Genomic DNA, 18,480 nt, shown 5'->3' on the forward strand with positions numbered 1-18,480 from the left:
TACGAAAAAAACAAAACAAAAAAACGATGAAACAAAAAGACTCACTGGATTATAATAAGCGTTTGGCTTCGTCTTACTGATAATTCTTTCTAGAAGTAAACGGAGTTCAGCTTTAAAGGTGTTTCTCTATTTCAGCCACAGATTCTGGTAAGTTGTTGTTATCAAACTATGACTTTATCACCTTCAGCCTGAATGAAAACTATTAACTTGCATGTTCGCATTTTTGTTTGTGTTCGTATTTTCCGTTAAAATCGGTACTATTTGCTTCACATTCCAGTAAAATACTTGTGATTGTGAGAGTTACGGTTATTTATTAGTTTCACGTCCGCATTCAAGAACAAAAACAAAAGTAAGCTGCAGCTTCAGGTCTGATGGAAAGAAAAGAGATTTCTTCTACAGGAAGTGTCAGTAGCTCTGATTTTTCTTGTTAATGCTGCAAGTTACGTCAGAGTACTAGATTACAAGTTTACACAAAACCCAGTGAAGTATAATTAATTATAAAAATGTATCAAAAGTGAGTAAAAGTACTTTTATTGTAATAAATTAGTCCCTAGGAGTGATATGTGACATGCTGAGAATTAAAAAGAAGCCTGAATGGAAAACATGTTAGCTGGATCTGATTCACTCTCTCCAAAGAGTCTCAGCATGTATTTTAGGAATCATGTCTTAATTAAAGACCCAAGAGAAAAAAATAATGACTCCTTGAACATCAGGCTCAAACATGTTTGATTAACAGTAGTTTAATGTTTGTGTTTTATAATCATACCATGTTTTTAAGAGTAAAATCACATACTTAGAACTCGTAACTATAACTGTAAAGTACTATAAAGTAGTGAAGTACTCCTTCTTTAGTGAATATATTTATTTTTCCTCCCCCAGTTTGCACTAAACCATCCAGCTGTAAACTCAGGTATTCTGGGAACTTTGTCACTGTCAGGTGTTTTTGTTTGTATTTTGTGTCATTGGCCTGACTATTTTTCTCTTTTCCAGATGAAAACAACAAGCTGATTATTCAGTCGGTGAGTTTGAGACAGCTGGTGGGGTGTCAGCCATGGGTCGAAAGCTTGATCTGACAGGACTGACGGACAATGAGGCGGAGCACGTGCTGCAGGTGGTGCAGAGGGACATGAAGCTGCGCAAGACAGAGGAGGAGAGACTCAGGTGAGTTCTGACCTGTAAATGCAGTGGAGCTCCAGGTGTTTTATGTTTAGGAAGTGAACTGTACTGACTTTTCCCCCCATCCTGCTGTTTTTCTATTGCAGCTTGGTTACTCTCACTGCTCATATGAGTGTTTGAAAGTTTTGAACTTCCTTACCTCTGATGAAATCTTATTTCTTTGAGTCTGCTAGTAAATGTGAAACTGCTGAATAATCAGCTTATCACAGCGGTTTATAAAAGTACACTTTTTCTCTTCTTAGTGTTGCAAGAAACATAAACCTAGGATTTATTATTGGAGATATTCTTTTATTTTTGGTTTCAATTTGAGTAGATCTTGGGGTAGACAGAAAGAGGGATTGTGGAAATTAAAATTGTGCAGAGACCACGGAGACGCAGTCCTCCAAAAATTACAAGAATTACAGTCATTTTAATACTTTGCCATTTTCAAAGTCCCAACATTAACTAGACAAACCAACCAAATTTAAACATGAAGTTTATTTTAAATCCTTTGAAATGAATGACTGCTTGATGCCTAGAACTCATGAACATCACAAAATGTTGTTTCCTTCCTTGAGATGCTCTGCTGGGCCTTTACTGCGGCTACCTTTAGATGCCGTTTGTTTGTGGGTTTCTCTGCATCCAGTTTTGTATTTTATTTATTAGTTGAAAAGCCTCCTCTGTTCGATTGAGATCAGGTGACTCACTTGGCCACTGGGAATGGGAACTATATCTCATTTCTTTGCTTTTGCAGTTGCAGCATTTGGCTGAATCTGTGTAGAGAGATCAGCCCTGTACACTTCAGAATTCATATTGCTTCTTGTATCCACAGTCACATCCTCAATAAACACTAATGACCCAGTTCCAACAGTTCCAATGTCATACCATTGCCTCCACTGTGTTTGACAGATATGTTATGTTTCAGATTATAAACTATTTCTACCATGGTGATGAAAATATAAAGTATGGCTATGGAAACAAAATGAAGAACATATAAGTAAGTAAGGCACTGCATAACCAGTATACCTTTAAGGTCTTTCACACCAATTTTCTCAGGCTGCTTTTCTTTAGCACAATTTAATTCGAGGAATTTTTAGACCTTGGTGGAGATTTCCTTTCCCGCCTCTTTGCTCTGAAGTGTGTCCTAAACACAGTAGCCAGGAAGTGAAGCCTTTTTCCGCTGCACTCAGACCAGCTTCCTCCTTCACCCCAACCTCAACACATATAGATACAAAGGCACAATAACGTGGTAAATAGGTGGATTTCATTGCCTGTAGCCTCAGCCTGAGAGTTACACAATAGTGGAAAATGATTTGCCTGTTTAACAAAAAGAGTCCTTGCTGGTCCTGGTGCTTTATTTAGAAAAACACTTACCTCTTACAGCATTACTCCACTGTTTATCAAAATGCTTTCAGTGGACTGAAAACCCATGAGAAGGACCTCACATACAAGATGAACCTAATTGTCAGGATTTCCCTTAGATTTTTATCAGCAAAAGCCCTTTTATTTGGACATCTGGCTTGATTAATTAAGTGTTTATGTGTAGTGTTTGATAATGTAACTTCACAGCTAGATTTTTTTAAAGTATATATTCTTAGGACTATGTCTAGTGTGTGCTTATCAGCCCAGTGTGGTCTATTATAACTTCCCATAAGAACTGTTTATTGTTGTTGCTGTTACCCTCCAGTCTCACTCTGTCCACACACTGAGGACACGAGGTTTCTGCCTGTAGGTCAGACTACGCATATGTTTTGAAAGTATTTCATATTTAATATGAAATGTTTTACTTTATAAGCCACCTACCAGATCAGTTAGCTACATTAGCTACATTCACATAAAAAAAAAGCAGATGGATTTATTTTTCAGTACCACATACTGAAGATGAAACAGGGTCCACAGAATTATCTATGAAACACCATAAAATATCTCTGCATCTCTTCAGACGCAGTCTTTGAGGACCAGCAAACAGATTTTCAACCCGTGGTCTTTTCTTTAAACTTTTAATCTATGTTGTTTCAGATTATTTTCTGGTTACATTTTGGAGGTTGAGGAAACAGAGACACCAAAATATTACTGTAAGAAAAATATGCTTTAAAGAAGTGTACTTTAGTATATTAGACGGGCAGGTGGTTGTTACGTACCATACTTTAACTGAGTTATAGAAATAGTGAAAAACTAAACTATACGACTAAAATTTATGACCCTCAGCTTAGGGCTGCTCAATTAATCGAATTTTAATCACGATTACGATCTGGGCTTTCAACGATCATTAAAAATGACTGAGCGATTATTAGCCCCTCCCTCATGCTTTACTCTCGCGCTGCTCCATGTGGCAAATCAAGCGCACTGCTCTGCATTTCGAACACGCGTCACAACAATTAAGAGGACCCGAGGGAAGCTCGGAAAGCTAAGCAGAAGTTATTTGGAGAGGAGTGGACTGCTGTTGGTTGAAAAGAGAGGTAAAAAAAAAAAACTTAAGTGGTGTGGAAACATTATGGCTTCGCGGAGTCAGACGTGGATCAAGTAGACACAGTGTGTAAACTTTGCTATGGTGTCGTAGCTGCACCACAGAGCAACACTGCAAAGTTCACATTTTTCATTTATTTCTTATATTGCAAACATTTGCACTGTTATCAGTATTTGCACACTATTTTATATTATTTTTTAAAGTCATTATTCAATACATTGTTATTGTTAAACCTTTAAAGCCGGTCAGAGCAGCATGCTCGTTTTGTGTAACTATTTTTAAATCCCTGTAGAACCTGAACGCTAAGCTAGCACAATAAATTTTTTTCCATATGAAACCAGAGGAGTTGTATGTACTTCTTATGCCATCATTTGTCCTCGGTCACGGTTTCCTTCCACATATAGCTTTGCAAAAATTGCATAAAAAGAGCTTGCAGGAACAAAAACATAATATTCCAGAAACACGCTTTGCCGATCCGATCAGCTGTTCTTAACACTTCCCACATTGAAAAAGACGTCAACGTGAACTATCGCAAGTGACGTCATTTTTGCGGAAAATGTAGTTTTTTACTTGTAGGCCTTAGAACTCGAATTGCACTGCTGGAAATAGTTTATTTTGATGCACATGCACATTCTTTGCAAATTTGCATCATAGGATTGTTTTTTTGTTTTTCCTGCAGTATATAAAAATTGCTGTATCTCCAAAAATAAAACTATGAAGACACTCAAAAAAAATTTCCTGTTGTTGTAAACTATTTTTTGCAACTTTTTTGTATTTAAAGTTTTGAGGGATAAACCTCTTAAATTTCTCCAAGTAGAAATATATGTAAAAACAAAAACGATTTTCAATTTTTTTGTAGTTTATTGCACTTTTTTGCAATTAATGTAGTTACTATGGACTTAATGCATACACATTTTTAAAATATGGGCTATAACAGTTGTATTGATGTATAGCAACTTGAAATGCTCCCACAAATGGCACTACAGCATGTAAAAAAAAATAATATAAGCTCTGGCGGACGAAATAAATATCGTCAAATAATCGTGATCTCAATTTCAGTGAAAATAATCGTGATTATCATTTTTGCCATAATCGAGCAGCCCTACCTCAGCTGCATATATATTTTCGGTACATTCACCTTAACTTACTTTCCCACCTCCCAAACTCTAACTCTATCGAAGTCTCTGTGACAGTCTAGTCAGAACATAGAACATACGTCTGTGGCCTGAAAACACTGTAGAACTACAGTATCGATCCAATTTTGTGTCCATATTCAAAAATCTGTGTATTTGCTTCACTGTACCGGCATTAATGTTTAAAAAGGCCCATCATCACTATCTGAGGCCACTGAAATGACAACAGTTTCTCTGCTTGAATCATATGTGTAACTGAAAGGGGTTTTTCTGTTAAATCCCCACATGACATGACGAAAAAAGTGATTAGTTGGTGAGCTTTTTACATTCCTTAACTTCAACAAGTGTTGCTAAGCAAAGCGCTTACCACCAGCTAATCTTGTAATTGTTTAGCCGGCATGATTACACATTGTTGACATTGTCTGAGTTCTTTAAAGACAGACATGCTTTTGCCCAAAAGTTAAGTTATTTCTTAGGTCAAAACAATAATAAAGTCAATCTATACTGCAGTTTTTAACAGCTGATAAATGTGGCCAAAGATCTCCACAGCTAATCCCCTCTTTAGCAGAAGTACTTGATACAAAAGGTCACGTACTGCTTTCAGTCATCACACGTATGAGTTTAATCTGTCATGTCATTTCGATTGTTCACTTTTCTGCTTCCTCACTCCCAAACTTGTTACGTGAGCTCTCACTTCATGCATCTTGCTTTTCAATTTCTGCACCGACATCCCTGAGATGAAACCCAGGAGTGTTCATGCATCTGAAACAGCAATCAGAGGGCAGAGATGAAGTTAGGAAAGGAATAGAGATGAGCGAAGAACAGGAGAACACATCTGGATGCTGTTGACTTTCTTTGTGACCTCTGCTGCATGTTTTTCTTATGAAAGGAGAAACTTCTGTGTTAAGATGTTCAGGACTGATTTGGATAACTGAAGTGTCACACATGTATTTTGTAACTGATCTGAGATGATGCTATGTGTGATAAAAATACTCTTCTGTTTTTCTCAAGAATGTTCAAGCATAACTACTTCATTAGATAATAATAGAAAAGCAAGAAAGACACAAAAAACACAAATAAATACTCCAGATGAGATTTGTTTTTAAAACAGTGTGCTGGGGATTTCTGAAGCTAAATACAGCATCTACTGATTTCACACTTACTTGGGGCTAATACTTAGTTAGACTCCTTTGTGCCCTCAGAACTGCCTCAATTCTTCATGGCATAGAGAGGCAGAAACATTCCTCAGACATTTTGTTCCATATTGACATGACAGCGTCACAGTTGCTGCAGATTTGTAGGTTGCACATCCATAATGCAAATCTCCCATTCTCAATCCAGCAGAGCATCCCAAAGGTGCTCTACTGGATTGACATCTGGTGACTGTGGAGGCAAACTCACTGTTCAAGAAACTAGTTTGACATGATTTGAGTTTTGTGACATCGTGTGCGGTCATAAAGGGATCGAAAAGGGACGAAAATACGAGCACAGAAAAAAATATTAGAAGCATTCCTGGTTGTAATTAGTGGTTATTTGAGTTACTATTACTATTACTATCAGCTGAAAGCATACTGGACATTCTCCTCTGACCTCTGGCATCAATGAGGGATTTTCACCCACAGAATTGCTGCTCACTGTTTTTCAAACCTTTCTCTGTAAACCCTCGAGAATTTCTGAAATACTCCGACCAGCCAACAACCAGGCCACATTCAAGGACACTTAAATCACCTGTCTTCCTCATTCTGATAATCAGTTTGAACTTCAGTAAGTCATTTGTACATGTCAACATCCTAAATGAACTGAATTGTATCCCAGCTATGATCAGAGACAAGTTAAATGCACATTGCAAAAAAGGTGATTTTGCAAAGCTTTTCTGAGACATGGTTCTCATAACTGAAATGACTGATCAGTAGATGAGAAAATCAGCTATAAATGAGTTTTAATGTTGCCGCATAGATGCTAACATGTAAATAAGCTGCTATTTGTCAGATGTTTTCATGCATCAGCCTAGAAGTTGATGATATATGAGAGATTAGCTGTCCTGGAATTGTGAATAGTGAAAACCTCCGTTCACCAGATACAAAAATCCTAAAACTTAAAACACAGCTGTCCCCTGCTGTTCAGAAGCAGCACAGCAGGCACATTCATTTGGTAAGATACACTGTTTACAAAGAACAACATGACCCATCTTTTTATCTTCTTATGACAAAAGATAACTGATCCCCATTCAAATCTTCAAACACAAGAAAAATAAACTAAGCTCCATTCAGACAAATGCCAGCAGACATTAGTTAGCTTATCACCAAGAAGCAGACTTTATGTGAGGATAACTGCAGCTGACACAGCCTGAGCCTCTTCTTGTTTGTTCTCTTTGAATGACCGAAGCTCAAAAGCTTCTTTCGCTGAGGGTGTGTGAGGATAAAGCTGCAGAGTGCTGCGAAACATTACTGTGCATGTCTTATTAGGTCAAAAAAAAGGTCCACAGCTTTTTTTTATGTTGAGTATCATGGGATGCTTTATGTTTCAGGTATGTTTGTACATGTTTCTTCACTTTCTTGATGTTATTACCTCACAGTCTCTGTCTGAGTCTGGCTGATGCTGTTCTGTCTGGGAGGTATTTATATCATCCACTGAGCTTTAGTAATGGATGTGGTGCTGTAGTGAGGGGCATCCGAGGGAGACTGTAAAGTGTTTATGGTTTTAAAGTTACAAGTTTCATTTAAATATTTGTGGTTAAAATTTTTAAAGGACTTCTAAGTCATATAACTCTACAGAGCTGAAGTGATTAGCCAACAGAACCAAAGCTTGCTATCATAATTGTTCTTTTAAAAAAAATAAAATTCATCTTTTTCGTCATCGCTGATGTGACCTTTTACTTGTTACTATTGATTAACAGAGAAACTGACACATTTTTCTACACTAAAAATATTCATTTGTTGTCTGAGTTTTTGCTTTGAGCTTTTGTCACATATAACATCATCATCTTTTCTTTTAAAGAAACCCCTAAGTTTCCATAAATCACATTCTGTAAACGTACTTTAATAAACATTGTCACGTGCAGAATGAGGAATTTATTTTGATGCTTTGCATTTTGAATTTCATGTCATCAGAAACTGAAATGAAACCAACCTGCATACCTGCAGAAGCAGTTCCTGCCTCTCTCCTCATCTTGTCAGACTCCATCAGTTTCGAGCTGTAATAATTTATAAATGATTCAGTTATGGCTGATGCTCCTGCTGTCATGATGTGAAAATAATGGATTTCTTTCTAGTGCCACCTACACAGTTACACTTTCTATTTGCCTCTCCTGCTTTGCCTTCATTTGTTTGACTAATTTTATATTCCATCATGTTGGAGCTCCTGTCAAATCATCTGCTTCTGTCTGTATTTCTTTGCTGGAAAGCTAATGATAAAAGAAATGAATGCTAAATTGTTACACAATTACCCGTGTTTGTTTGCTGTCACATTTACTGAATGTAACAGAAAAAAAAATAGCTGGCAGTTATTCAGCTCCCTGGCAGAAAGCAACCAGTCTAAAACAAATTTATAACAATGTAAATTCAGATAAATGTGATCTAGTAACACCACAAATGAAGAGAGATGTGCATACCAAGTCCAATTAATTTAGATGAGTAAATAAATAAATAAGTAATTAGATTAATGTGTTTCATTTTAATAAAACAAATAATGAATTTGCGTACAGTTTTAATTCTATTACTTTGACCAGTTTGACCAGAACAGATTTGTTCCTCACAAACGCACAGAAACAGAAACACTGTGCCAATGATGTCAAACAGCAACATTAATTTAACTCAACAACAAAAGAAGCAGACTGCTGTCTTTGTATGGCACTGAAACAGATGGTAAAATGGTAAATGGACTGGTCCTTATATATTGATGCACTCAAAGCACTTAATGTAAGTGCTGTTTGCAGGTTGTAAATGCAGGCTGCTGTAAGTCTGTTAGTGCTTTGTGTTTGCGAAAGGATTATAAATGCAATCAAACGTGTAAAGTCGAGACGGCATGTTAAAAAAAGTCATATTGAGGCACACAATTACAAAATTACATTACATTAATTAGCATAAATTATTATTGCATTAATCTCCATGGTTTGAGCTCTTCTCACTTCTTTTGCACTTTCATCCAGATTAACCTAAAAAAAGACATCAGGGGTCTCAAATGAACCCCTTTCAGTCCAATGTTACCTGATTTTACATCTCTCTCTTCAAGCCTCAACAAGTTCTCATATATTCATGCCATCATTAACACCATAACTAGTGAAGATACTTGTTCAGTTATTAACATTAGTTAATTATCAGGACAAGCGACTGAATTCATTTGTCTTAGTGAAGATGCACTGAAGACACTGGGCTCTTTGTGTGTGTTTTAACCATGTATTTGTGGTTTAGTCACCACGGCTGTTATTTATTTAATACAGGCTTTCTGGTTAACAAGCAGCTCGATAAACATATGAAGCAGCTCCATAATTCTCACCGTATCTATTTATTTTCTGTTTACAAAATGATGAAACAACCTGACCGAATTTTTGAAACCACTTTAATTTCTGCTCCATTTTCATTAAAGGGATGCAGAGGATCAGTGTGCGTTCATCTGTGCACTCTGTGTCCTCATTCACATAATCATCCTATTTGACACAGTAAACCCTGGTCTGGTGCTTTATCCATGTGCAGGAACTTCATATGATCCCTGTGGAATACTATACTTCTTATCTTACTCACTGACACATAAGCATCTTTTTCAAACAGATTTTATACATCTCTCTCTCTCTCTCTCTCTCCCTCTCTCTCTCTCGCTCTCTCTCTCTCTCACACACACACACACACACACACACACACACACACACACACACACACATTCCTAGTTTCACTATCTCTCTCCCCCCTCCTCCCCACAGCGAGCTGAAGCAGGAGCTGGACGAGGAGGGCAGTCGCTGCCTCCTGCTGTCACGGCAGAGTTGCTTCAACCAGCGCTGCTGCATCCGCTGCTGCTCGCCTTTCACCTTCCTGCTCAACCCCAAACGCCAGTGTCACGACTGCCACTACAATGTCTGCAAGGCCTGCCGGGTGTACAACAAACGGGACAAGACCTGGCTCTGCTCCGCCTGCCAGAAGAGCAGGTAAGGTCAGCGGTGGTGCCTGGAAGTGCTGTGGTGTTTATCTGTGTGTGTGTGTGTGTGTGTGTGTGTGTGTGTGTGTGTGCGATATACAAGGAGACTAAGTGAGGATGAGAGGCCGAGAGTGACGTCAAAGGTTATTAAGGTCTTACTCCACTGTTGGAGAGATGGATTTAGCACTTATTACACATAACATAGACACTAAGATACAGTGCAGGATAAAGTCTCCTTTGGCCCCAACATTTGCACTAATGCAAGATGACAGAGGTAGGGAGATGTGCAGCAACATAAAATGGATTTTCAAAGACATTTTCCCAAATTTTCCCTTTAGAGGTCTTTTCTCGAACTCAACTTGTTTGTTTAATGTTACAGAAATCCTGAAACGCTCCATTAAGCATGTGAACTTTAAATCCACACGCTCTACTTCACTTTATTTTTGTGTAATTTTATATTTTTTACAGTTTGCTCAGATTGTAAAGCCTAATGGCTAAAATCGAAAGTGTGTCATAATTAAAATTCCCTTTGTTCATGAAACGCTGACATTTCAGGAGTTGACATTTTCTTTTAAAAGGACGAGGCTGAGCTTGTTATATGTTTTTCTCATTGCTGAGGGGTACAAAGCAAAAAACTAGTTTCTATGACAAATTGAATGCTGTCTTGTAAGGCCTGCTGAAAATGCAGCAATCATGAAAAAGGTCGAGACGTGATAATCGTTCAAATGTGTGGAGAACACATTTCTAGACAGGCTCCTAATCAGAAGTGATTGCATGTAGAAGAAAAAAAATGGAGCCACTATTCTCACCTCTAAACATGCAGGTCTGACCCTCAGACTGTTGGTGTTTGAAAGTTACAGACTGTCAGATTTATGGGGTTTTAGTGGGAATGTATTTCTGCAGCCTCTAGTCAAACTCTGAAGTGACCATGTCCGGTCACGTCTGCTGCACAGAGTCCAAATTAAAAGCCTGTGATTTCTGCTAAATGATTACATTATATACTTCACAATGGCACCTTTTTAAAAGCCTTAATATACTCCAGAAACTTCAAAGACACTGTAGATGTAAATTTTAAATGTGTAAAGCAGTTGCTGGTTTAAATGCCACTCTGTATGCAGTGGATCAGGGTTGTGCTGCTGTCTGACCCAGACATTCAAAATCAATTAAGTAGATAATATGAGAATAGAGAGCCATGACATGCGCTGGTGTCAGGAATCACTGTGATAAGCTTACCTACCTGCCACCTGCCTCCAGATCATTCAATATAGCATCAGCCGTGGGGTCAACGGGGACTGCAGATATCCAGTCATGCATTAAACGATGTATTTAGGTGCTACGTTAACTTTAGTATTTGTCAGAGAACCTAAAGGTAGAACATCCAAATAGACTTAAAATAAAGAAAAAACTGCAGTGTAATAAAAATGTAATAGTGCTTTGTAGATGTACTTCTTTCTTTCCAGTGAGGCATCGTGGCCAGTAGCTGGTAGTTAAAACCTGGCTGCTTAGTCTGCACCAGGAGGCACCTTACAAAGCCTGTAGAAGTGCAGTAATGATGTGTGACATTTTATGTTTTGCATCTGCTTCCTGTCAAAGCACTCGCTGTGTACACACACTTACAACCACTCAGAAATCGGAGGGTACCTCATTAAACATAAACGTGTCATTATACAGTTAATTTAAAAGCAGCAGTGATAGGAATTTCAATCTTAAATGTACTTGAAGATAATGCAGCACGTAACTGAGCTAGACTAACAATATCATGCACACATTGGATCATATACTGGGTCTGTTTACAGCCATGTTTCATATGTTACATACAACAATTTTAGTTATAGTATGCAAGGCTATAAACAGACACTTTTCATAGAGTCAGTCACTATTTGTAAATGTTGTAGTTGAGATACATTTTCTGCACACTTACTCAGATTCTGCAGAGTAACATGTTACTTTCACATTAGTCTAATTCATGTGACCTCACTAACTGATAGGTCTACAGAAATCTTCAAATTCTTCACATTGACTTATTTAAGTAAAACACTGCTGAAATACTGTTCACAGCAGCAGTGTTCTGGGTTTGGGTACATAAACGCCCTTCTGTCTGGGGTTTGCATGACCTTACATGATTGTGTGGGTTTTCTCCAGTTAATATGATACAGTAGGTAAAACAAAGAAAACAGCACAGTGTATCTACGAGATGTGTAACATTAACAGGTTTTGTTTTGGACTGTGGGAGGAAGTCGGAGTAAACCCACGCAGACATGGGCAGAACATTCAAACTCCACACAGAAAGATCCCGGCTAGATTTGAACCCAGGACCTTTTTGCTGTGACGGTGCTAATTACTGCACCACCGGACTGCTCCCAACCGTCTTCACATTTAGATTTATTGGTGGTTCAGACTTTTCACAGTTAACCAAACAGTGATTTCATATCTACAGATTGTTTCTTAACTTTACGTCAGCAAGACTCTGCTAAGTTTGTGTGAAGTGTTTCTGTAATGCTGCCTTCTTGCTGCAGATCAGATAGTGTCACTGTGATTTGTTGGCTGTGACTTCTTACCCGTCACAAATGATAACAGCTGCTGTGTTTTTCCAACTCACTTCCAGCTTTAAAAACACTTATTTTTTAGGTAGAGTGTAAGATGAAATCAGTGCGACAATCCTGCTATTTAATCAGCGTTGTCACTGTATTACCCCCCATGACGACCCAACTTCAGTGTAAACCGGCCCGTGTGATTTCATGCTGTCTTGCAAACATCAAAGTGAGACGCTTATGTGTCTCCTGTCTACCTTTTACTAATGATTAAACATCTCCTGCTGAGTCTCTCTCAGCCTCCTGATTTATGAAGTAACTCCAGAGAAGTTTTGGCTATTGATGTGAGAGACATAGTGGAAATGAATCCGCACAGCTGCCAGCAGCTGGTTGTGTTCATCTGTGAGTCAGATGTAGATTGGCACCAGGACTGACTGATGGTTTTGCTTTTTTGTGTTTGACCTGGTTACTGAAATTCTGGTTGAATGTTGCTTGACCAAAACGTGGATAATAACAAATCTGTGGATAATAACAAATGTGAAGAAAACTACATTTCCTTCACATTTGGTAGGGTGATTAGCATAATCTATATTAATCTGTTGTATGTTTGTGTGTTTCTTTCTCAGGTTGTTGAAGACACAGTCACTGGAGTGGTTTTACACTAATGTGAAGAAACGCTTCAAGAGGTTTGGCAGCGCCAAAGTGCTGAAGACTCTTTACAGGAAGCACCTGGCAGAACACAGTGCGCTTTCAGAGCTAACAGGTAAACTACTTCTGCTGCGTTAGATGCTTAAGATTCTCAGTTAGGAAACCGTTCCCAGCTCTTACTTCACTAAAACCTCACATATGATTGGCTCGTTTCATAACAGCTTGCTGTAGGGAGAATCTACTCTGATGAGAAATTAGTGTGCTCGCTCAAAGTTGTCTTGATTTTTGCTGTTTCATATCTCAAAGCAGTGGAGAACATGAACTTGGGAAGAGGGTGAAAGAGGATTAAGCTCTTGGCTTTCATCCCACATTACTCTGGCAAATCACTCAGGCTGTTGCTACACATCAAGTCTATTAATGTTTGTTTGCTTCTTTCATATCTTCACTCAGCAGGGACTCAGTGCTGCTGTATGTGTGCAGGTTTTATGATCCACTGTTCAAAAGTGTTTACAGACGTAGATGTGAACATGACGGTGCAGTTACAAGCACAGTTTAAGTTAACTCGAATCAGTGGATCACTTTTTAATTTGTTTTCCTCTGTTTTTGGCCTCAGAATTTGTGTAATTTAAAGCTGCAGTGATCAACGTTTTTATATTTATAATCTCTGGTCTTTAATTATTGTTATTAATAGGTGTAATGTGTATTGCCGACAGTAGATGTTCTTTAATTGATGTTAGCGCAGGGCCAGTTATGGTTCTTGTCAGTTTTTTCTTTGTAATGTGTGATCCTGAAGCTTGTGTGAGATTTGTGCAGCAATGAAACATTTCCTCTAAAAACCTTTCAGCACATCTCACTGATTCGACAGCTTTGTGGTGGGCTTGAATTTCTGAGGGATGAAAGTCATGCTAGACAGAATCTTTGCACTGCATCAGCAAATCATCTGTGAACAGTGCACCTCGCACTCCCTGATGACTAATATCAGTGTTGGGTCCAGCTGTTTTGAGACGGCAGCTCTTTAGCCCTTTACTTTTTTAGGGATGGACCTGGTTCTAGATTAGAGGAGTTTGTTCTCAGAGGAATTTGATTCGAAAGATTTTCTTTGAAAAGTTCATTATGAACTTCAAACATTGCAATATCTTTTCCTAAAAGTTTTGTTTTTACACGAGATCTTTCAGTTTTAACCTGTTTCTACTTCAGTGACAGTAAGAAAAAAAGGCTTTGAGCTTTTCTTTAATGAAAGCAAAGTCAGTGTAGAAGAAGCTTTTTGTGTCTTCACAGCTAAATGAGAAGCTGTCACACTGAAAATGTTTTGGTTCAGACACAGAGAGCTTTGAATAAATGTGTTCCTAGTGACATATGCTCAGGCATCTAGGTCTAGTCAGTGACAAAGCACCAGAGCATCTGTGAACCACTGGTTCAGAGTATGATCTGATTGAACCGAAAACTAAACTCTCCATCCAGTTGCAAAATGCGATCGACTCAGCGTGACTCATGATGTTACTTTGCATATGAATAATGCGTATGACATGAATAGCATCAGAACTAGCGGAGCTGACATTTGAGAACTAAATGCTGTGTGATCCTGAACCTTGTGTGAGATTTGTGCAGCAATGAAACATTTCCCCTCAAGACCTTTCAACACAGTCCACTGATTCAACAAAGCCTGGAGACATTCTCCTCTGAACAGAGACGCAAAGGAACAAAGTGGCCCTGAGGAGCAGAGGAAGTGAGGCGAACTCATATATATGATTTACTCAAGGCTTTGTATAGTACAGACATACAGGCGTTTTATTATCATCTAAACTAGTGATTACTGTTGTGATTCATCATTTGAGAATTCTGAAACTAGTTTTTTCCACGAACAGTCAAATCCTGATGATAACTATGATTATAAAATAAATACATCTACAAATCTTTACAACTGTTGTTGTAATTTTGGTGTGACATCACTTTTTTTTTTAATTGTTCAGTTTTTTAGTTTGCTGCTGTAAACATGGAGAACAAATGGCATCCTCAGTGTTAAAGATTACTTATATAAGCATACTAACAAGTCAAAAAACATTGTGGGCATAATGATGATTATTAGGATTCTGCTAGCTTTAGCATTTAGCTCTAAGTCCTGCTAGCACGTTAAAGATATCTAAGACTGTAAAATAATAGGTTAGCTTTAGTACTGATTTAATTTTCATTTTAATTCAATTTCAATTAACTTTTATTTACATAGCTCCAAATCAGCCCCAGCAAACAGATGACTACCTATGGCCAAGCACTTAGCAACAGTGGGAAGGAAAAACTCCCTTTAAACAGGAAGAAACCTGGCAGAACTGGGCTAAATCTTCCGCTAGCGGTTGAAAGTGATTAGACGAACACAGGACAAAACACACCATGGAAGAGAAATTAACAATAACTCTTTGATCAGTTATCTGTTTAACAAATACTCTTTCAAGAAAATGATAAAAGGATGGTTTGAGATTGGCCTATAATTAGGCCAGTTGACAGCCGGGTCGAGTGATGGCTTTTTAAATGATGGTTTAATATATAATGTGTAGATTAATCATACGATTGAAAAATTAATAATGGTAGGACTTCTCTGAGCAGTTTTGCAGGAATAGGGTCTAAAAGACACGTTGATGGTTTGGAGGAAGTGTATATTGAAGTTACGTAAATATTAGTAGTACTGAAAGTAGCTGTATATAATAATGAGTCTGTAAGGTGGTTAGAAATGTTTTCTCTCTAATGGTTTCAGTTTTACTTTTGAAGGAATTCATAAATTCATTGGAAGTTGTGGTTAAAGGAATTTATTGGATTTCTGTAAGATCTAAAGGTAGAATAGATGTAGGTTAATGTTATTCAAATCAATGGAATATACTCTGCCATTCATGATACACGGGAGAAGTACTTTCTGCTGCAGAGTTCATATTCTCATGCATGCCTCTGTCAGCTCGCCTTCCCGAGAGATTCATGGCGCCTTCAGGGTTACAGTGACCTCCAGCTGCTGTTCTGGTCATACTTCTAATCGCATGCATCTGTTATGACACAGATGTCTGCAGACATACACGAGGCGTCACTAGAACAAAATCCCTTTTCCTGCAAATAAAATACAAAAAAAATCCTCAGGTTGTCTCTATTTCAGGATATTTCACATCAAGCTTGTCTCTGGAGTTTTAACCAGTGGAGTAAAGTGCTTGCTTCATTTAAAAAATCTGAACAGTTCATATTACTTAAGTGCTCTTTGGCCTTTTAAATGAATTGAAGTGACCCCGTGTACTCAGCTGTACCCTTGAACCGGGCCCTGCTGTGCACAGATCGGCTGGTAATGCCATGCATGAGGAAACTAATGCACTTATATAACCACAAATGGATGCATTGTTGCATGAATATTTAAATGATGTGAAAAGAGCTCAGAGCTTAAGAGCTGCAAGGGGAAACTATGTAGAGAGTGACTGAGTGCTCTCTACTGAGCAGTTACCGACATTAAAATCAGATTATGTATTTCAAATATCGGTCAGAGATACTGTTGATAAGTTTGTGTAGTTATATCTGTTTACACCACAGATGTATTACCAGCAAATGTAGTGAGGAAACAAGTAATCAAACCAAGCGAAAAACATGGTAGAGTGTCATTTTTATCAAAACTTACACTTAATAAATCAAAAATTAAGCTCTCATACAGGAAAGAACATCTCACTGGAGACAGCACAGCTGAGGTTTAGGTATTTGCAATGAAAACTGTTCTTGTCATAATAAAATATCAAAATTAATTCTCATAATTGCACAAATGTAGTTTCCATAACGCAATTTAAAAAATGACAGTGACCAAAAAGATGCTCCTTCATCTCTTTAATGCTTCATCTTATTTAAAGGTTATTCCCGTGATCAGGTTCCAGGATAAAAAGGTTAATCCCACGTGGAAGTCTTTTCACGTTCATGTAAACATGTGTGTGTCTGCAGAGGGCAGCGCCTATGAGGAGAGCATCTGCAATGAGGACAGCGTCTGCGGGAGCGACTCAACGTTTTACAGACAAACTGAAGGTGCAGACACATTTAATTATGACTTCACTGATGCTTGATTGTACTGTACACCTGCTGTTGTAATTACACATGCATACACTTGGACTTTCACATATCAAAAGTATGACACTTTGTGGTGGCATAAATGCTTTATTTAATGTACAAAAGTTACAGATTTTCCCCAGTTCAGCTTTCTCCCAGTAACTAGCTAAGATAAACGTTAAACTAATTAGTTTCAGTTTTTGTTTGTTAGCAATGAAGTAAAAAAAAAAGACCTGCCATTCAAGTTTTGCTTACAGTTCTAAATGTAATTGGTTTTAGTTGTATTTCTGGTATTTGTAAAATACTGAAGTGCCAAAGTAACTTTAAGTACAGGGGTCAGTTAACTCATCAGTGAGCCCTTTGGAGCTGTGCGCCTTTAAGTCCCAGCGTAGCTCTGTTTTCCTCAATTTTTGAGGTTGGGCAAGTGCAAATTTAACAATCTGCACCACAATATTATAACATCAACTTTTATATTGAAGATAATAAAGCTGAATTTGGGTTTGCAGGGAAATATTTGCTTTCTTGCGAAGAGTATTAAGATGCACAAAGGTGGATTTTGTTAACTTAACACAGTTCAGATGATTATCTTGTGTTACTCTGCAAGAAACCAATATGTATTGTATTGCAATGTTGGCTTATTTTTTTAGCCCTTCCTGGAGCATCAGTTTTAGGCCTATTAATTTTATGTTTCTTGATTTAATCTCTTATGGAGTGAATTTAATAGCTTAAACAGAGGTGTTATGGTGCTACATGTTTTATTCATTTAGCTCCATGATAATAATGAAGTTCCAGCCAGGCCAGAAATCCAGAAATTTAATGGAAAAACGGCGCTTGGCAACTTTGTGTTTATATACTATAAGAATACAACTCGTTGGCAAACAGATTGAGTCCTGTATTGCAAAGACACCCATTGCAACTGGGTTGGTCTCATTGGTGCAGACAGACCCAGACAGCAAATATTTGCAAACCTTCACCAATATGAGAGTATTTGCAGTCGAATGTGAGAGCTTTTCCATCTTTTACCCAAATCAGTCAGTGAAATGCTCACCATTTATTTGCCATACATCAGATTTGGCTACTCGAACATTTGGCCTTTTTCTCCTGATTGGTCATCCATTTCCTGTTAAAGTGAATTTCAACAAGAAAAAGATATTTCCCAATATCCAGGTCAAACATAATCCTCTCATGATTCCACATGAATCCATATTTGTTCCCATGCTGACTTTCATGTAATGCTTTATAGCAGAAGAATTGAGTAGTTTTATGATCTTAGCTGTAATCTTTTGGCGCAGGTTCCTATTGCATCTCAAACAACCATGTCAGTCTGTTCTCTTCTGTGTCCTGCCTTGCTCTCATCTGTCATCAC

General features: G+C 37.9%; 1 protein-coding gene across 1 annotated transcript in view; it reads left to right on the forward strand.

Moving 5' to 3' along the window:
* The first annotated feature begins 1,024 nt into the window (after positions 1–1,024).
* The window catches only part of myripa (myosin VIIA and Rab interacting protein a), a 28,507-nt gene continuing 11,051 nt past the window's right edge, over positions 1,025–18,480 (forward strand). The window contains exons 1-4 of the mRNA XM_085377274.1: positions 1,025–1,161; positions 9,671–9,892; positions 13,040–13,176; positions 17,013–17,093. Coding sequence (XP_085233400.1) covers positions 1,052–1,161; positions 9,671–9,892; positions 13,040–13,176; positions 17,013–17,093 — 550 coding nt within the window. The 5' untranslated portion in view covers positions 1,025–1,051. The remainder of the gene's footprint in view (positions 1,162–9,670; positions 9,893–13,039; positions 13,177–17,012; positions 17,094–18,480) is intronic.

The sequence above is a fragment of the Diplotaxodon limnothrissa genome, linkage group LG18 (assembly GCF_057381915.1).
Source record: "Diplotaxodon limnothrissa isolate DT_005_m linkage group LG18, D_limnothrissa_male_GT1.1, whole genome shotgun sequence".
NCBI classification, from domain to species: Eukaryota; Metazoa; Chordata; class Actinopteri; order Cichliformes; family Cichlidae; genus Diplotaxodon; species Diplotaxodon limnothrissa.